General features: G+C 46.3%; 1 protein-coding gene across 6 annotated transcripts in view; it reads left to right on the forward strand.

Moving 5' to 3' along the window:
* Nucleotides 1–21,082, forward strand: part of ARID1B (AT-rich interaction domain 1B) — a 394,749-nt gene that overhangs the window by 265,230 nt on the left and 108,437 nt on the right. For all 6 annotated transcript variants that reach the window (XM_037053930.1, XM_037054196.1, XM_037054108.1 and 3 more), the window contains one exon: nt 14,084–14,327. In XM_037053930.1, the coding sequence (XP_036909825.1) occupies nt 14,084–14,327 (244 nt within the window). The remainder of the gene's footprint in view (nt 1–14,083; nt 14,328–21,082) is intronic.

Consider the following 21,082-nt stretch of genomic DNA (forward strand, 5'->3'; position numbering starts at 1 on the left):
TTGCTTATGCTGTCTTCAAGACTGCTTGTCTGGACTAGGTGATTGTCAGAGAAGACTCCGTGATCTTCCTGTGGTCCCAGGAACCTGCTCCCAGCCCCAGGACCATCCTCTGTAAGTGTGAGGGGCTGTGGTACTGCTGTGTGGCTCTGCTGAGAGGTGGCAGGCTTGAGTGTGAAGCGTGCCAGTTGTCCAGACAGAATTGAGGCCCTGACTGATACTGTTGTCATCATCATCTTTAGTAGTAGTAGTAGTAGTAGTATTGAAAGTTTCTATCTTTCAATAGGAAGAGGTTTATGGTCCCTTCCTTTTGAGAAGTAGTGTTTGGAGTAATATGTTATAAAATGGCCGCCTGCTCTTAGGAAAAATTATTATGTAAGATTGCACCTGAGTGGCAGCACTTGGGGTGGTAAGTGACCAGCTGCTCCCGGCAGAGATGAGACAGCTCGTGCGGGAAGCCTCTTACCTCGGCAGTCTGTGAGTCATCGCCGAGCTTGGGAAAGTGCGTCTCGTACATGAGCTTGGCTGTGGGGGGAGTATTGAATGGGTTGAGATTCATTTAAAAATTAAAAAAAAAAATTTTTTATCTGTAATCTAGTCAGGGGAATCATGTAAAAAAATTTCTGGATTCTCTACTTTTTTCCTAAAGAATTTAGAAGTTTTAACAATTATTTCAATGAAAATATTGAGTCCATTATATTATTTCTTCTTATGTTTAACATAGGAAGAAACAGTTTAACATAATCTTAAAGTATCTTTAAATCTTTAAACCTTTAAATACTGAAAAAACAAAATAACCCTTGTCTTTCCGTCTTTTGGCAATTCATTATAAAGAGAGATGCATTCAAGAAAGGAAACTGGATTTGAATTGATGTGGCCTTAGTATTTATTTTATTGTTATTCTATTTCTAGCTTATTCTTTAAAACAGGAGTGAGAGCTGGCTGGAGTGGCTCAGTGGATTGAGCGCCAGCCTGCAAACCAGAGTGGTCACCAGTTCAATTCCCAGTCAGGGCACATGCCTGGGTTGTGGGCCTGGTCCCTGGTAGGGAGAGCATGAGAGACAACCACACATGGATGTTTCTCTCCCTCCCTCCCTCCCCTCTAAAAATAAATAAATAAATAAACAAACAAGCAAGTAAATAAATAAATAAAATATTTTAAAAATAAATAAAAATGTAAAAAGAAAAAATATTATTTTAAAAAATAAAACAGGAGTGATTTGAAGTTTGTGCCCAATATGTAACTTAACGTCAGGAAATAATGTCATCTTATATTTTAAAAGCGATGTTCTCCACAATTTCCCTGCTATTTGCGTTGTTCGTTATATTTACCCACGGGCAAAGTCAGCCCTGTGGTCCCCGTGCCATGGCGGAATACAGGATTAGACCACCTTGTCCCCAGGGATGGGTGGCGGCACCAGGCTTCAAACCCCTCTGTCGTCTAGTTCTTTCTCCTGTAGCACAGCAGCCTCTGTGGTAACAGTTTGTTATTTGTGATTCTTGAATAGAGAGTCACTGGGTGTTTTTCTGACCATCCCACGGTCAGCCACCTTCTGGTACTACAGCATGTGTTGCGATGTCGTGGCTGGAAACACTGTTGAAAACCTGTGATCCTGGACGCAGTGCAGGCAGGCAGTCCTCCTTCTTACGCATTACAGAACCTGTGAATGATCGATCCAGCTGGGTTGCCAGAAAAGTGGGGGGGAACCTGCCTCTTTTGCAGAGTTGCATTTCTCTCTGGGTTGTGGTCTGGGGTTCCATTTTTTAAACCTGATTCCGATGGGGCCTGCAGAGCCTTTGCCAGCATCCCCAGGGAGTAGTAAATTGGGGAGGACCGGGTTACCTTCCCTCTCTCCACTGTCTCTGCCGCTCCCTCTCGATACCGCTGCTCTCTTGAGCTGTGTCCCCACAGCCTCTCCCTCGTGGCTGATAGTGGTAATAGCTCATACTTTGTGAGATCTCGCTGCACCGATCCCTTTGCTTACAACTTCTCATTTTATTCTCACAGCAACTCTTCTCAGCAGGTACGAGTTTTTCTCCATTTTACAGATGAGGAGGGAGAAGGACGGAAAGGTTACATGTGTCGCCCACATTCATAAGTGGCAAAGCTGGGGCTTGAACGTAAGCCCTGCCCCAGAGTTGCACTGTGGCAGATGCGACCAATTCATTAAAAATACGTGAGACATTCCGCAGGAGATAAATGTGACCTGAGACTGTGGAGGGAGGAATTTTGGAACTCCTCCTGGTGGTGCAGATGTCAGGGAAGACCTTACCCTGAGAGCAAGGTGGCCTTGGAGGGAAGGAGGGCTTCGTGAAGTGACCAGGACGAGGTTCATTTCGGTTAGACCGGCAGCTTGTTGGCTGTCAGGTGGGAAGGCCAGTGGGACCTCGAAGCTACTCCACCCGCTCCCCTGCCCTCTCCAGCCCCTCCGCGGCCCCACGGCGCTCTGCCCACACCCACTGCCCCTTTTGATCTTCGCTCGCTGCCGCTGCACCAGGCTTTTCACGTGTGCGCAGCCAAGCTTATGGCCCACTGCTGCCTTTTGCCTTCTGTTCTGCATTAGTGACGCACCGCTGTGTGGGGTTTTGTTTATTTTCCATTGACACTGTTTATGATATTCGTATTAATATTTTTAGTTCTAACACATTGTTTCACTGCTCTGTAGTACCCCAGTTTCTGAATACATCTATACATATTTAATACTGCTAGAAAATTAGATTGTCTTTATTTTTTGCTATTATAATAGTGAAACAGTGCTTCTCTGCTAGTGCCTCTCTCCTTACACCGTGTGCCTGCTTGTAATAAACCTAGGAGTGGACTTTCTGGGTCATAAGATGACCGTATCTTCAGCTCCCTACGATGCTTACAGATTATCGTTCACAGTGTCTGTATTGGATTCTGTTTCCACTGGTTGTGTCAGAAAAGCGTGAAGTGCACATTTTTCCTCCCCATTGTTTTATAATCACGAAACCTCAGTTGGAAGTATCACTGTCATTTAGTGTTGATAAGAGTATCACATAATAATCTAATAAAGGAACTTAAGTTGCACCAAAAAACGTGTAAGAGAAATAATTGTCTTGATCACGTAAAAATGAAAGGAGGCAGGACAGCTTTTTCTAAACAGAAGAATTCTAAATAATGTATCAATAGAAGGGATGAAATAAACAAAAATCAACAACAGAGTAAGGCTGCCGGCAAGATCCATTGATAAAACTAAAATTAATGGGCAGTACTTCAAGGAGAAACAGGATATGCGGGTGGCTTTGTGTATTTCCCCCCAACTATTCCCTGATTACCGTGTGGTTCTAACGCATGGCATTAATTTCCAAGTCTTTGATACCCCTCCTCCGGGAGGTGGGGCTTAATTCTCCTTCCCGGAGTGTGGGCTGGACTCAGTGGCTCCTTTCTCCTGCGTGAAGAGAGTCGTGGGGCAGTGGAGAAACCCTGCAGGCATGGCGGTCACCCAGTGGTCGAGGGCAAGGTCCCCTGACAGCCGATCGTGTTGCTGTCGTGCCCTGCTCTGCTGCTGTGGTGAGGACACCGCACTTCCGTGGTGTTTTTCCCCAGAACATGGAACACCGGCCTAACTGTGAGAATCCACAAAATGAACACAGATTGAGGACATTCTACCAAATACCTGACAGGTGCTCTTCACATGTGCCGAGGCTGTGAAAACAAGGACGTACTTGAGAAGCTGGGGTGCATCCGAGGAGGCGAAGGAACACGGTGAACAGATGCAACTGTCCCGAGTTGGGTCCTGGGAGGAAGACGTTACTGGGAAACGGAAAATACGAAGTACTTGTAGTTTCAGTGATAGTCTCGGGCCAGGGGCAGTGTCATAGTCTTGATTGTGCCACAGTTGCTGGGTAAGTGTCACCGTTTAGGCAAGCGAGGGGAGGGGCACGCAGAAACACTCAGGACTGTCTTCGCTACTTCTGTGTGAATCTAAACTCACTTCAAAATAAAAAGGAGAAAATCCAGCAAAGGACATGTAACAAGTATGCATGTTTGCATGGTCCGTGTGACTGGGGAAAAAAACATCAGAATAACCAAGTTACTGTTCTACGAAGAAAACTTCCCATTATTCCATGTAGACTCCATACAGTCTGTGAGTTGTGTGTTTTTCCGTTTTATCTTTGTTTGCTTTTCTGGGTTGCTAATTTATTTGCAGTTTCTATAGTCTTACTGTTTTAAAGTATCTCATTGCTATGTACTGGAGAGATAAATGTCTCCTGAGGGTTCATGCCTTTTCATTAAGTTTTATTTTTAGAACTGCTACGAGCTAAGCATTCACTTCTAAGCAGTAGTGTCTGTACCATGAGGGATGCAGAAGGTGGTGTTGATTGCTCTTCTGGTGCGAGGATTTATGACGCTTTCAGCAATAAACACTGCTATCAGTAGACAAACTCAAAATCTTACATACTCACAAATCTTGTCAGTTTGTCAGTTTGCTCTCAAAGCACCTGGGTCATTGCCTCGTACCTGGCATCGATATTTGCCAAGCACCAGCTCGTGACCTCGACCCCTCCATCAGCAAGTACGTTGCTAACTGACTTCCCCTTCGTAACTGCTTGTGTGGGGAGTCGTCACCCCGGTCCTGGAGTAGGAGAGTTCAAGGGTAGCATCTGTTCAACAGAGACGTTGCTCAGCTAGTTGTCAGGCACCGCAGTACTGTTTTCAGGGTAAGACATACGAGTACGTATCCTTCCTCATTCTACGCGTGGACGTAACTGAAGTGAGCAGTAGGAGGTGCTGATGGTTATTTAGGCACTTTTTGTTGTCATTGGTTTTCATGTATGTGTTAAGTTTTATATAGTGCTGAAAACAGAGATTTTAAAAGTGTTTTACAAATTTTTCTTAGCTGGTACCTATAATCTTAGTCGTGTTTAAAGCATTCTTTGTTTATAAATACTTGAAAACGTACTTTTTTCTTTTAAATGTTTGACATTTCTTATCTGGCATTGCACTGTGTTTCTTTTCCTTCTCTGGCAACGTTCAGACTGGCCTCTCAGACTTGTGTCGGCTCCCTGGTTCCTCAAACTGTAATCCCCTGCTCCTTGGCCTCCGGGTCTGAGACCAGTCCCAGCCGCGTCCTCTCCATCCACCTTCCTTCCGGCCTTCCTGCTCTCCTCGTCACTGGTCCCTACGTGGCACGTGCCCTCCCAAGTTCTGCTGCCTCACACATTGCTCTGTCTGCCGCCTGTCTCCTGCCCACCCCCCTGTGCAAAGGGCACGTCTCCGCTCCCAGCTTGGGCCTCCCGGACAGCACCCCTGCACCAGCAAGCTCTAGCTGGGGACAGACTGCTCTGTATTCCACAACACTTACCAATCCTCGCCTTCATCATAGAATCTCTGCTTTCTATTTGTTTGTCTAGCTGCTTGTGTCTTGTCATTGAGACTCCACGAGAGAAGGACATTTGAGTGTACAAGATCACGTATTATAGGACAACTTATAAAATGTTACCCACCCACGCACCCACCCCAGGGCTCCACCTGCAAACCCTAGGTAGGGCGTGCCTGCCCAGGGGGGACACTCAGGACAAGTGTCTCCCATCCCCCATCTCCAGGGCAGCTTTAATTTCACCGGAGTCTGTAATTTTTATTAATAAGTGCATTCTTTAAAATGCCCTAGATCCTGGAATAATAAAGGGCCAGCAGTTATTCACACACGAGTCTTTTTTGGCGTTTTCAGTACTGACGTGGGCCGCGACTTGAGGTTAGAATGGGTCTTGGCCATGTGGGACGATGAAATCAGTTTAAAATCGGCCGGTGGGAACAAGGGACCGGCGCCGACGAGATGCTGCAGCCTCCTCTTGTGGGAACCGCCTGGCGGCCCTGGTGCTCAGAAGGCGCTAGAGCCCTGGCAGTCACAGTCGCTGCTGGGAATGGCCTCTGGCGGGCTCCAGGCCGAGCCACTTGAGAGGGCGGTCCTGAGAGTGTGACCCAGAAGGGCATGCTATTTCCAGATGGAACTTAGTCCCAGTCTCCATTCAGGCAAAGGAGAATGGTGAATAAATTCTCACCAAAGCTGCGCCAGAGGGCCTGCTGGTGGTTCTTCCGGCCTCCGCAGCGTGGCCAGGCGTCGACAGTGGAGAGCGGAGACTCTCCCTGGGCGGAGTTCAAAAACGGAGTAATTTAGGACCCCCCTGAGGCCTGCGCAGTGGGGAAAACTCCCTTACATGATGCATATTTCGTGCTGAGGTTGTTTGCCACTTCTAAATTTAGAAGGGCAGTGCATTTCCTATGAGGCGGTTTAACCCCAGGACCTCTGAGGCTGGCTTTCATTTCAGGTGCTGGTTTTTAAAATTCAGAGGAGATACAACCATTGTAACAACGTTTGCTTACTGTAGTGTGCTTAACTCGGAATCCTGCTTTTGTGAAGTATCAGTGTAGCTGATTATCGTACAAATGTCCTCTTCAAATGGGTTGCCCTTCTCGGGAATATTTGCTTGAGAAAGAACGCAAGTGAGTCAGGTGAGAGCCGTTTCCCCAAGAAGGGTCTTGGCTACCTCTCCGAAGAGGATTTTTTGACTCATTAGTGTTCCTTGTTATCCCTGGCTTCGGATAGGAGATTGTCATTTATGGAGCTTATGACTATTTTAAAATTAGCATCAAACATTATTTTCAGTTGACCTTACACATCTCAAGGCTCTGCATTAAGGCATAAAATGTCACATGTAATAAAGAGATAAATATCTGTTATGTTTAAATAGAAAGTAAAATATATAAAGCATGTTTGGAAAGACATTCTAAGGCCTACAAATTAGTGCTTCAAGTAATTTGCTGTCGAGACAGAGGAAAGCGGCAGGGACTGTCGGGGGTGTCTTGAAATACACTATTTATTACACATGGGTTTGTGCTGAAAAGGAGCCTACAAACATCCTGGAAATTGAACATTGTGCTCTTTGGAAACGCACTGTGTGTGTTTTTTATGTGTCAGTCACGTATTGGCTCAATTCTAATATCAATTTTAAGGCGTATTTCTCACGTCTGAATGATGGTTCCAAAGTAAGGTTGGTAGGTATGAAATGATTTCACAGTGCGTTTCCAAAGAGCTAAGTATCTATAGACTGGATGTTGGCCTCCGGGGTGGTGATTGGAAAAAGAGGGCCGAGTATTCGTTGCTCGGTTTTAAGAGCGAAGTCAGTACTTTTCAGTAGAGTGCTTGTGGTAAATGTTTAGAAACATTTGCATGTGCTGGCTTACTTGTATAGCGTTCGCAGCTGTATTTTACTCCAGAGTTTATAAATGCAGTGACATTCACCAGTCACTGCCTTGAAAAAAGTAGGGTCTCGTTGGAGAAAGAAAAACGACCCACCTGACTTTCGTACTTCATATTCTAAGAAGAAGAGATACTGTTCCTGCTTCTGAAGATGACTGGGGGACTTTATCAAAGACTGTTGAACTGGCGTTTTAACCTGTGCTTCACAGCCATGGGAAGTCACAAGAGAAATCATTAACTGCATCCTGTTAAAACCCTTAAACAAGAGACCCGAATGTTCTCTTTGACTGAAGTGTCTTCTCTGTCTCTAACTCACTGTTTATCCTCACTCTCGGGGCACCTCTGAGCAGGAGATGCCCCCGCACGGGCTACGCTCTGCGGTTCTGTGGGGGACTGGTCTTATACCCTCCCCTGACTGTACCCAGAGCCATCGCTTAGAGCATTTTGAAGTTGATTTGCTTTTTTAACAAACCCACTTAATTAAGCAAAGAAGTCAAAGTTTCCAACTCATTCCGGTTCTTTGGGACAGGAAGAAGATGTCCTGGCGGTGGTTGGTGTTATATTAGTGAAACAACTTAGTAGACAGATTGAACCACATCCAAACCAGCAATGCATGTACCTATTGATGTAAAATTTGTAGGGAGGATCCTCTGCATTGTGTAGACATGACACTATTTATACTTAACTATGTCTGTTTTGTATATATGTAGCTTTCTAAGAATTCTTCCTCTGCTCCTTGTTGGTAACATATCCCATACATGTTCCTCTGTCTCTGCCCTCCTTCCACCACCATGTGGAATCCGGAGCGTATCTGTGGTCCGTGTCAACTCCTGAGTGTTTTCTCTGGTCAGAGTCTGCCAGGACCGTTACTGCTTCTTGGGGGCATCTCATCCAAAGCCCAGCGCCATCTCATGCACTTGTCGCTTGGGTCAGAATGAATAGTTGACGTGGGCAGAGCGTAGAGGGACAATAGTAACAGAGAAAAGTCTTTGCAGAAACTTTGAATTAAGTTTTAGAGTAAAACAGCCTTTTTAAAAAAGGCATGGAGTTAATAAATAAATGGACCATCAGCAGTAGGAGTTATATATTACTTACAGTGTGCTGGAAAGTGTTCCGTATTGGGAGTGATGTCAGATGTTGAAAGCCCAACTTATTCATGAGATTTCACCAAGTCAAATGGTCATGGTAAAATACTGAACTTACTGCACAGGAGCCCATGAACTCTCTGCCTTCCCTGCCCCTCGGTCAGTGGAGAGGCAGGTGTAGGGAATGCTGTAGGGCAGGGGCACTCCAGCCCCTTAAAAGAGCCCTCCCTGCAATTACCTGAGCTGCCAGTGTCCCGGCAAGATAAATGGAAGCGCCGTCGCTCGGAGGTGCCTGGGCTGGAATGAGATGCAGTAAGGCCTCTCCCGCCTTCACAGGCACCGTACATCTGATAGTACTTACAAAAGAAGAATCGAGTTGGTGCCCTGCTGACTGAATTGTCCTCCAGAGGAGTATTAGTTACAGAGCTTCTTTGTTAACGAGGCTGGATGTTTAAACCACTGCTGAACTTCTTTCATTAACGTGTTGTAAGACGACTACCCATATGGATGCCCTGAGTGTCTGCAGGGTGGGAATATTGCTCTGTAATTTACATATCAAAGTTCCGTGTGTGTATAACAGTAGCATAGAAATTATATCTTTTTATTGCCCTTCTGTTGCGCTGAGGTCTAGTCAGTACTGAAATTCTGATGACATGTGAACACTAAGAAAGCCACTGTTTCTATATTTTCCTCCTGATATTTTCTTGATCAGCTTGTTGAATAGCAGAAATGCTTTTCGTGCCTTTGCCGCTTGAACAGAGCTCGCGTGACACCCGGCTGAGTCGCTTTTCCACGGCGACGTGCAGTTTTAAGGGAGGATGGGGAAGGAATTCATAGGTCGTGTGGAGAATTTTAAAAGCTTCAAAGTAACAATTTGTTTTTTTTAAATGAAAAAAGATTTGCAAAAACTTACTTAACTTCAAGTAATGATGTTTTTTAAAAAGTCTTTTTTGGGTTTAATTCTCTATGTAGTCTTTTAGAAGAAAATGTCTTTATATCTAGTTTTCAAACAGCTCTTTTCTCTAAAGAAGCACGAAAAGCCTGTTTCCTCACAGCTGATTTCTGTCTGATTGCCCTTTGGTTTGTTGGTGATACACATTCGTTAGGTATTAGAGAACGTATCTCGATGTGGAGCCCCTGCCCACCCTGATGGGGTCGGGGGGTCCTGTCAGTCCCATCTCGGGGAAGCGTGGGCATTGCCTGCTGTCCCAGGGGTCACGGTGCAGTTTGGCTGGGGCCGCGCTGTGCTGGTTCCCGGAAGGCAGTGGGCGCCGTGGGCAGCCACACCGGAACACCGTGCTCTCCGACTCGGGGCTCCACGTCTTCCCTGGGGAGGGCCAGCGAGCATGTACCTAAGCTTGCAAGCCACAGGGTCTCTGTCACAAGTGCCGTCCCTCGCAGCCCCAGAGCAGCCAAGGGCAGAGGGATGGCTGCAGCTGCGTTCCAGTAAAACGTTACGGACTCCAAAATTTGAATTTCAGGTATTTTTCGTATATCGCAAAATACTACTTCTTTGATTTTTCTCTTTTTGAGTCATTTAAAAATGTTTGGCTTGTGGGCAGAGCTAATACAGGTAGGGTCCGGTTCTAGCGCGTAGGCCACAGCCTGTGGCGTCCAGCCTTAAAGAGCTTTGCCCTGGTATGTCCCTATGCACGTGGTTTGGTAGGGGCTGCTGTGGGGGCTCCAGCCATGCTGCCACACGCCACACCCGCCCCTGCTCTGAGGCTGGGCCCAGAGAAGCCAGTGGCCAGCCTGGGGGCGGAAGTCTGGAGCCCTGTCTGTCCTCGTTGGCCTCAGAGTGTGTATGTGCGTTCCCACCTGTGAGCCCAAGTTTTGTCTCCAGGAGCTCGGAGAAGTGCCTGGAGTGCTGATGTGTGAGTGCTTTCTGCACCATGTGTAGCATGGTACACGCTCGATAACTTCCTCAGTTTCTACTGGCTTCGTTCGCAAAGTTGTGCTTTGTTGGAAAGTCTGATTGCAGCCATTGCAGCCAATATAGTCACTTAGCAGCTGAATCCACGCAAAGCCACACATGTCGTGTGTTCTGAGCAGAAATGTTCATATAGTGTTTTTCTTTGAATTCTGAGGATACAATTCAGTTTGCCTGGTTTTACTTTGAAGATTCAATGGTACTTTCTCTAAGGTGATGTTTTCAGTCTGCCCTGTTACTATTACATTTGTTATTCATGAGCACAGTTATTGCTCATGAGGCATTGAGGGCCGCAGTCCATTTTACCTGGAAAGATGTTATTCTTAGTGCAAGAAATTTTCATTTTTCTAAAATACTCATTTTTTGGTGAAATTTTCATCAGCTACTTTTTAGAATATGCATTTTTTACCTTATTTGTTTTTATTCCGAGGGGAAGAGGGGAATAAAGGGAGAGAAACATCAATGTGTGGTTGCCTCTCATGCACGCTCTGAGTGGGCTTGTGCCCTGACTGGTAATCAAACTGGTGATCCTTCGGTTCTCAAACTGGCACTCAATCCACTGAGCCACACCACCCAGGGCTAGAATATATTTTTAGTCACTGGCAATTTTGATGTTAGGAAAAGAGAAGTTAATTCTATAAAGTGATATATATGCTTTCCAGGAGACTAGGATCTTAGTCCTGCGCTTGCTTTGTGACATTTTGGGTACCCTGTAACTAGCTCTGCTTTTCCCAGCCTCTTTTGTACTTCCTGTCTAGATTCATTCTTCAAAGCCTAAGCATCTTCCTGCGGTAATGTTCAAAGCCCTCATTCCAGAAGTCGCGGGAGTGGGCAGTGAGGAAAATTAAGAGTGAATACAGTTGAAAGAGCAGAGAGCACTGGTTCGGACTGCAGGTGCCTCGGAGACAGTGGCGTTTCTGACTCCACGCCGCACTCCATTGCGTAGTCCTGGTTATCAAGACAGATATCTTGGACCTGCCGCTCGGCCCTTGGGACTCATTCAGTACCTGGCTGTCGGCCTCCGCTGTATTTGCAGACCCAGTGACAAGGGAGTCCTGTCCTGGCAGCAGGCCTGCCCTGACTGATGGAGCACCCGCAGGTGGTGGCCCCAGGCTGGGCGCCACAGCAGGAGGGGGGGCGGGGGGACCAAGTCAGCCTCTGCCCTCCTGCCATTCTGGAGCCTGCGGAAGACTCCTTGCCTCCTTTCTCTGCTCTCACCCTCCCTCCTTCATCTTCAGCAGGTGCCATGCGCCCCCAGTGCTGGAACCTTCAACAGTAACTTTGATGCTTAGCCTTAGTTTCTGTGTCTGTCAAATGGGGTTTTAGTAATTGCCTTTGAGGGTGTTTGGAACAATTTAGATACCATTGAAACTGTGTAGCTTAACACTTGTGAAAGTAAGGCGTGATGTTAGGGGTCATTCTACTTATATACCCCCAGAGATATTTATCTTCACAATAGCATATAAAAATACATATATCATGCCCTGGCTGGGTGTCTCAGTTGGTTACAGTGTCACCCTGTGCACCAGAAGGTTGTGGGTTCGAAATCTGATTGGGATGTGTACAGGAGGCAACTGATCTGTATTTTTCTGTCACATCGANCCTGGTTTTACTTTGAAGATTCAATGGTACTTTCTCTAAGGTGATGTTTTCAGTCTGCCCTGTTACTATTACATTTGTTATTCATGAGCACAGTTATGTGGCATTGAGGGTCGCAGTCCATTTTACCTGGAAAGATGTTATTCTTAGTGCAAGAAATTTTCATTTTTCTAAAATACTCATTTTTTGGTGAAATTTTCATCAGCTACTTTTTAGAATATGCATTTTTTACCTTATTTGTTTTTATTCCGAGGGGAAGAGGGGAATAAAGGGAGAGAAACATCAATGTGTGGTTGCCTCTCATGCACGCTCTGAGTGGGCTTGTGCCCTGACTGGTAATCAAACTGGTGATCCTTCGGTTCTCAAACTGGCACTCAATCCACTGAGCCACACCACCCAGGGCTAGAATATATTTTTAGTCACTGGCAATTTTGATGTTAGGAAAAGAGAAGTTAATTCTATAAAGTGATATATATGCTTTCCAGGAGACTAGGATCTTAGTCCTGCGCTTGCTTTGTGACATTTTGGGTACCCTGTAACCAGCTCTGCTTTTCCCAGCCTCTTTTGTACTTCCTGTCTAGATTCATTCTTCAAAGCCTAAGCATCTTCCTGCGGTAATGTTCAAAGCCCTCATTCCAGAAGTCGCGGGAGTGGGCAGTGAGGAAAATTAAGAGTGAATACAGTTCAAAGAGCAGAGAGCGCTGGTTCGGACTGCAGGTGCCTCGGAGACAGTGGCGTTTCTGACTCCACGCCGCACTCCATTGCGTAGTCCTGGTTATCAAGACAGATATCTTGGACCTGCCACTCGGCCCTTGGGACTCATTCAGTACCTGACTGTCGGCCTCCGCTGTATTTGCAGACCCAGTGACAAGGGAGTCCTGTCCTGGCAGCAGGCCTGCCCTGACTTATGGAGCACCCGCAGGTGGTGGCCCCAGGCTGGGCACCACAGCAGGGGGCGGGGCGGGGGGACCAAGTCAGCCTCTGCCCTCCTGCCATTCTGGAGCCTGCGGAAGACTCCTTGCCTCCTTTCTCTGCTCTCACCCTCCCTCCTTCATCTTCAGCAGGTGCCATGCGCCCCCAGTGCTGGAACCTTCAACAGTAACTTTGATGCTTAGCCTTATTTCTGTGTCTGTCAAGTGGGGTTTTAGTAATTGCCTTTGAGGGTGTTAGGAACAATTTAGATACCATTGAAACTGTGTAGCTTAACACTTGTGAAAGTAAGGCGTGATGTTAGGGGTCATTCTACTCATATACCTCCAGAGATATTTATCTTCACAATATCATATAAAAATACATATATCATGCCCTGGCTGGGTGTCTCAGTTGGTTACAGTGTCACCCTGTGCACCAGAAGGTTGTGGGTTCGAAATCTGATTGGGATGTATACAGGAGGCAACTGATCTGTATTTTTCTGTCACATCGATGTTTCTCTCCTCTCTTCTCTAAAATCAATAAGCATGTCCTTGAGTGGAGATTTTTTTTAAAAATACACATACTCCTATTTTGTTATAATAGCATTTATGTAACGTGTTAAAATGTGATGATTTTTCACCGCAAGCTTTGGTTAAAATTTTGACTGCTGTTACGTTGCAGCCTCCTAGTTTGAAATTCAGACAGTCCGCCAGTGTTGGCTTTTAAAGGAAAAGATCCAAACCTATAGTTGCCAGCTCGGGAAGTGGTCATTTGAGAGTCAGGCTTTCCTTTCAGATGGTCAGTCGTCACCTAGCGGCTGTGCCTGGTGGCTCTTTGAATGGTTTGTTGGACAAGGGGCTAGCAGCCTAAACTTGCAGGCTGTCCAACCTTTTGGCATCTCTGGGCCATGCTGGAAGAGGGCAAGTTGTCTTAGGCCACAGATTATGATACACTGTGACACATAATCACCAAAACATCTCATGTTTTAAGGAAACACGAGTTTGTGTTGGGCCGCATTCGCAGCCGTCCTGGGCCACATGCAGCCAGTGGGCCACAGGTCGGACACCCCTGGCTCAAAGCAAAGCTGGTTTTGTGGAGTGCAGCTTTATTCATTTTTTAGGGATAGATCAGCTCTTCTAGGTTCAACTTATAAGAGGCCTCATCAAAGTTTTCTAATAACAAGTGGCCACGCTCTGAATTTTGGGTGTCATCTAGGAAAACTTCATTGCCGAAGGGGATGTGGTCACGATTTTCAAATAGTTTTGATCAGTTATTTGGTCCAAATATGCAATGTCCTCTGTAAATACATCAGCTTTCTTTCTTCTTTCCTTCCTCAGGACCTGTCTGGCTCCATCGATGACCTCCCCACGGGAACAGAGGCCACCCTGAGCTCAGCAGTCAGCGCGTCCGGGTCCACAAGCAGCCAGGGGGATCAGAGCAACCCGGCTCAGTCGCCTTTCTCTCCACACGCGTCCCCGCATCTCTCCAGCATCCCTGGGGGCCCGTCGCCTTCTCCTGTCGGCTCTCCTGTTGGAAGCAACCAGTCTCGGTCAGGCCCGATCTCCCCCGCGAGTATTCCAGGTACTCCCTCCCTCTCTAAGTGGTTGTCCTTTTACTCTGAAGTACAGCTGGTACTAGTATTTGTCAAAATAGCAACACATATTCCCGTACATTCTTGCTATTTAAAAATCTAGTGATAGGACCACATATGAGGAACATCACTTTGTGAATTATCACCAAAGCATGCAGGAGTTCCAAAAGATACTCAGCTAGTGAGTATAAACACCCAGTTAATAAAACCACAATGGTACCTTCAGTTTGCACATCTTCCTAAACTTAATGCCAGAAAACTATTTATTTTCTCTTAGCATGTGTTTTGTGATGATTCCTTTAAATAAGATCCCTGTTGTTAAGTGCCACTGAGGTGAGATTGTTGACGAGTATCCACCTTAGTTTGTACGGTTCTACTTAATTTATACCATGGCACTTACTTTCTAAAATATATTCAGTATGTGTACTTATCAGCGTCTTAATTTGCTGACACATATTCAGGACCCTGCTGCTGACACCGTCATTACCTTCTGATTTTGATATAGGACATTTATGTTCCCGTTAAGTCTTGGGCTCAGCAGTTTCAGTGGCCACACCACTTCCGGGTCTCCTGCTTCCTGTATTGTGAACTTGGGATTATCTGTTTGTCTGTCTGTTATTTGCCTCATCCTCATCCATCTTAGACTGAACTTCATTCAGACCCACCAAGCAACAAGCTTCCCTTTATCAGCAAACCTGACGGCTCTTTTTCCTCTGTGAATTTTGTTAACGTGGTACAGGTGGCTGCCAGAAAGCACTTTCTCCTAACCTACCAGAATCGATACTGATTGCTGATAAATTTTCTGCTAGTTTATTCTATTATCTTGGAAGTAGGAATGGTAGTTTTTACCCCTTTTTACCATTTCACACCTTTTTAAAAATCTGTATTATGAGGTGTTTTATATACGTATGAACATATACACGCACCTATGTAACAGGCTAATTCTGAAGCATAACTATCAAACGAATACCTGTGAGCGCCCGCCCAGTCCAGGTCCGGGGCCCGGGTGTTTGCGGTCAGCGGGGTGCGTCTCCGTGTGTGCTCCTGTGTTGTCTGTGACTGGTACACCTCCCTGCCCCGGACAGCCTCCGAATGCTCTTCACTCGTTCTTCTTGGTTTGGGAGGACTTTAAAGAGTTTTACTTCAGACTTCATTTATAGAGTGCTTAGCGTTAGTTTTATTTAGTTTTGAGCTTTCTGGAAATGCATCCTATTTAAAATAATTACAGAACTCATCATCCAAGCTGAGGCACTTGTGAGCATGTACAGGTTGCTACTTAAAATTATGGTGGGACAAGGGGCACAGACCAGGAGGGTATTGGGCAGGTAAGAACATGTGGTCCCAGTCATGCTGTAAGTGGCCCTCTGCAGTTACTCTTTTGACTAGACGCCATGTTTCTAAGAATTGTCCATATTTTGGGTATAGCCGTAACTTGAATACATTTCAGTGAAAGCGTTTTGATGTTATCTTTCTTTCAAAAATATTCGTCCTCATGGTAATCGTAATAAAACCTGGATTTACCCTCTTTAAGCATTTTTAAATTCAGAATTCCTTCTTCTTGGTATTGTGATGGTTTCTGAGGCGTTACCTATCTCACCATTGTAAAATTGCACATAACATACTATATTTGTCAAAGAAGAACTTCACTCCTCATTTTTGAATTGAGTCAAAAGGACTTTTCCTAATGCCTGTATGAAAACTTTCCTAAGGTGTAAAAATATCGTAGTTTTTCATTCAGAACCCCTGACGTGGGCAGTTCACAGTCTGACCATTTTACCCGTGTGGTTATCATTCCGGAGGAGGGGTCTGCACTCTTTGTTCCGCTGCTCGGATTTCAGTGTGGTACAGAACACATCACCCAGCACCAGAGCTCACTGGACACACATGCTGTCACCTACTGCAGATGGGATTGGCCTCGGAGTTGGGTGCTGAGTCATGTCTCGTGCAGGTACCCGCGAGTCAGTGGACTGTGCGCCCGGTGACCTGTTGGCACCGTCACCCACAAGGCTGCTCCTTCTCAGTCACCGCAGGGCAGGGCAGGGCAGGGCAGGGCCCGCCCACACTGGCGCTCTCTGCTGCCTCCCCAGGAAAGGGGGTTTTTAACTGAAAGCGTTCTTCTTTCTTGGCATCGTTTAGAGCGTATAGCTCATATTTTAAACTTGTGTCAGAAACGCTGATTGCCCAAGGCCGAGTCCTCCGTGCCTGTGTCGACATGGTGCTGGGGAAAACCGTCCGGTGAAATGCAGTCCAGGGAAGAAGTTACGCAGCCGAAGTCCACTTTGCGGGGGGAGCATGCTATTCACGTCAGTCTTTATGGAGTATGAGGCTGTATAGGGATAGAATCGTGTAAAACATGACAAACTGAATATAGCTTAGTGTTAGTGTTACTTTATGAGGCATAACCTCGAGAAAGTCTGATCATCAGTTTGGGGCTTTGTTCCTACTTCTACCGAGTGGGATTCCAGTGGCATTTGAACTGGATGGACTTCCGTAATCATCTTACCTTGCCTCCTCGTTGTATTTTTACTTTTTAATTACATTTTATTGATTATGCTTGTACAGTTGTCCTGATTCTCCCCCTTTGTCCACCTGCACCCAGCACCCCCCAGGCATCCCCCACACCATTGTTCATGTACCTGGGTCATGCATATGTGTGCTTTGACTGCTCCGTTTCCTGTACTGCACATCCCTGTGGCCATTCGGTACCTCCTCACTACCTGTTTGTGCTTCTTAATCCCTTCACTGTTTTCACCCATCACCCCTCATCCCCTCCTGTCTGGCAACCATCAAAATGTTCTCTGTATCTATGGTTCTATTTCTGTTGATTCTGTTTCTGATCTGCTTATTTGTTTATTTTGTTTCTTAGATTTATTTGATATGTATTTGTTGCCATCTTGTTGTTTATATTTTTGATCTTCTTTTTCTTAGAGAAGACCCTTTAACATTGCACGTAATAATAGCTTTGTGGTGATGAATTCCTTTACCTTTTTCTTGTCTGAGAAGCTTTTTATCTGGCCTTTGATTCTAAATGATAGCTTTGCTGGGTAGAGTAATCTTGGTTGCAGGCCCTTGCTTTTCATCATTTTGAAGATTTCTTGCCAATCTTGTCTAGCCTGCAAAGTTTGTTTTGAGAAATCAGCTTACAGTCTTACAGGGGCTCCACTGTAGGTAACTAACTGCTTTACTCCTGCTGCTTTTACGATTCTCTCTTTGTTATTAACGGTTGGCGTTTTAATCATGATGTGTCTTGGGATGGGCCTATTTAGGTTCATCTTGTTTGTGATTCTGTGCTTCTTGGACTTGTACATCTATTTTCTTCACCCAGTTAGGGATGTTTTCAGTCATTATTTTTTCAAGCAGGTTTCCAGTTTCTGGCTCTCTTTCCTCTCCCCTGGTAAGCCCATGATGTGGATGTTGGTACACTTCAAGTTGTCCAGAGGCTCCTTACACTATCATCCTTTTTTTTTTTTTTTTACTCTTTTTTCTTCTTGCTGTTCTGACTGCATGCTTTTTTACTTTCTTATATTCCAGATTGCTGATCTGATTCTTGGCTTCATCCACTGCACTGTTGAGTCCCTATAAATGTTCTTTATTGTAACTAGTGTATCCTTCATTTCTGATTGGTTTTTTTTTATGGTTTCCATGCTCTTTTTATTCTGTTGAAGTCTCACTGAGTTCACTGAGCATCCTTGTAACCAGTGTTTTGAACTCTGGGTCTAGTAGATTGCTTGTCTCCACTTTGTTTAGTTCTTTTTCTGGAGTTTTGGGCCATGTTTCTTTGTCTCCTCATTTTGGCAGCCTCCCTTTGTTTGTTTCTATGTATTAGGTAGAGCAACTGTGTCTCCTAGGCTTGGTGAAGGGGCCTGATGTAGTAGGTGTCCCGTAGGGTCAAACGGCACAGTCTCCCCTGTCACCCAAGCTGGTACTCAAGATGCACCCACGGTGTGGGGCTGTGTACTCCCTCCTGTTAGTTGATCCTTGATTGCTCTTGGCACACCAAGGTCAGCTGCCACCTGTGTTCTCTCTGGGCTCACACAACGTGAGCTACAGAACCATCTGCAAGTGGCTGCTGCTCCTTGTGCTGGGCTTGAAGGTGCCCAGGTGAGGCCAAGCTGTGAACCAGGGCCAGGCCTAGGGCAACTTAGCGAGAGGTACAGGGCTTGCTAAAGCCAGATACCGCTTATTTAAGATAATTTAGGAAAACCTGAAGCATGAGCCAAGACAAGTCATACATATGGAAAAGCGACTGAAAACCACTTGGGTGGGCCAGAAAGGTGGGTGGGGTGAAGCCTCAGGGAATCACCAGGGTGGGGCACACAGTGTGGGCCCGGTTGATGGAGTCTCAGATGTGGCGTTGCCTGCCGGCTCTGTGGCTCTGTGTGGGGAGGGCTCAGGAAAGGAACAGTGGCCTCTGCCAGCCCTTCTGTCTGCCTGAAAGCTGCCCCCAGCTCTTGCCCTAAAGCCAGACAGTTCAGTTCCTCCCCATATGTCTCTGATGCCTTTCGATGGCTGCCCTGTGCTAGAGCTCAGAGGGACTGAGTCTGAGTAAGTCTATACCTGCCATAGGGTCCAGCCGTTTCTGTCTTCCACAGCCTCAGTTCCCACTGATTTTCGCAGCCAGGAGTGACGGAGACTTACCTTCCTGGCCCTGGAATCCCTGGGGTAGGGACCTGGGTCTGGGGCTGGGACCCTTCACTCCTTAGATGTCTCTGCTGATACTTCTCTGCCACATGCAGGTGTGGGACCAGCGCCATTCTGCCCGTCCTCCCAATTTAGATGTAGTTTCCTCTTTAATTCCAAAGTTGCAGGACTTCCATTCAGCTTGATTTCTGACAGTTCTGAATAACGGTTATTTATAGATTAGTTGTAGTTTTGATGTGGTTGTGTGAGGAGATGGCCCCTGTGTGCCTATGCTGCCATCTTGCTTACCTCCTCATTTTATAGCCACTGGCTGGCTGTGCAACCTTGGACTAGTCTGAGAGCTTCGCTGGGCCTTGGTCTCTGCGTCTGTAAAGATAATAACCGCATCTCGTGGGGTTACTATAGTGATCACTTGTGTTAATACACATGATGCAGGCGCATGGCAAGTGTCCGGTGCCTGTTAATTGTGATTAGGGTTATTGTTACTATTCACACTGAGATCTGGAGACTTGTCTGTGGTAATGACTATCTGGAACAGCAGAGGCCTCGAAACTGGAAAAGCCGGCATTCTTACCACCCAGACCCAACAAGCAGAGACAGGGCCTTTTTCGGACAGTGGTCAGTGATCTGAGAACACGGCGGGTTTGTACCCTAACAGACCATCTTAAATTCCATTTTTAAATGGCCCTTTTTATAAGGAGGACAGAGTATGGGTAAGGGGGTTGGAATTCAGGGAGAAGTTCATTGGATTTAAAAAACTGCAGTATTCTTGCCCTGGGCCATGCTCTTTAGCTATGTCCTGGGCAGTGGTCATCTCACTCTGGAGCACAATGGCTCAGATACGTCTTAAATTGCTTACAGTCCTCCTAAGGCACAAAGATGGGACTGCCTATGCCCTCCCAGAGTCAGGGTGGGTCATACCTTCAGTCCCTGGAACAATAGCTTTTACGTGCATTGATTACTAAGCTTATTAACTAGTTACTTAAACTAAAATTTTCCAGCTTTTGAGTCCCCCATCAGCTTCTGAGTCTTAATCCAACGGTGCCCTTGTACAGTTCAGAAGATACGTACAGTAGTCTTCCTGCCCACCACGGGCACATTCCAAGACCCCCAGCAGATGCCTGAAACTGCTGGGAGTACAAACCCTGTCCTGTGTACACTACATTGTTCCCTGTACAAACATAGCTTTTCACTTAAAGGAAGCTCTTTATGGCTTCTCTTCGGCGTGCATGGACTGCCAGCATCACTGCTCTTGCACTTGGGGCCTGTTATTAAGTGAAATAAGTGTTACTTGGACACAAGCACTGTGATACCAGGACAGTCAGTCTGATCACTGGCGGCTAAGTGACTGCCGTGTCTACAGCATGAGGACGCTGGACAGAGGGACGGCTCTCGTCCCAGGCGGGACAGGGCGGGGTGGCAGGCGATGTCATCGTGCTACTCAGAACGGTGCACGATTTAAAACTTACGTGATTTGTTTATTTATGGAGTTTTCTGGTTAATATTTTCAAACCACCGTTGCCTGTGGTAACTAAAACCTGTGGAAAGCAAAGCCGCGGCTGAGGGGGGAATCACTGCATGTGAAGTTTCCAGCGATGATTTGCCGTGTAGGCGATTGAGTGGGACTGCTAGAACCAGCCGTAAACCGTGTTTCCGCAAAGTTGAGTCTGTTTTTCTTCTAACTTGGAAACAAAGATAGGTTGCTCTTCTTGGGGGGTTAGTTCTGAGAAGGTTAGGAGAGGACCAGGAGACCAGGGAAGACAAGAATCCAAATCTTCGCTTCACTCCGATCATGGGCAAATTGATTTCGGTGTGATGTGATAGGAGGCAGTCTAGTGGAAAATTTAATAATAGCTGCAGTTCAAAACCCTCGGCTCTCACACTGTTTGCATGTATTGAGACATCAACCAGCTGCGATCAATACCGCCCTCGCTCAGTGGCTTTGCCGGGCCACCACATGCAGGAGGGCGGGTTGCACATGGCTCCGAGAGGCGCAGTGGGGTGCAGGCGGCCCTCCAGGGTAAGGGGAGCCCTTTTGAAGGCCACGCCGAGGAGCCACCCCCGAGCATCTTGGTGGTCAGTGTCCACTCTTTGAGTCCCCACA

Source organism: Sturnira hondurensis, unplaced genomic scaffold, assembly GCF_014824575.4.
Source record: "Sturnira hondurensis isolate 20B ecotype Veracruz unplaced genomic scaffold, ASM1482457v3 Scaffold0000167, whole genome shotgun sequence".
Lineage (NCBI taxonomy): Eukaryota > Metazoa > Chordata > Mammalia > Chiroptera > Phyllostomidae > Sturnira > Sturnira hondurensis.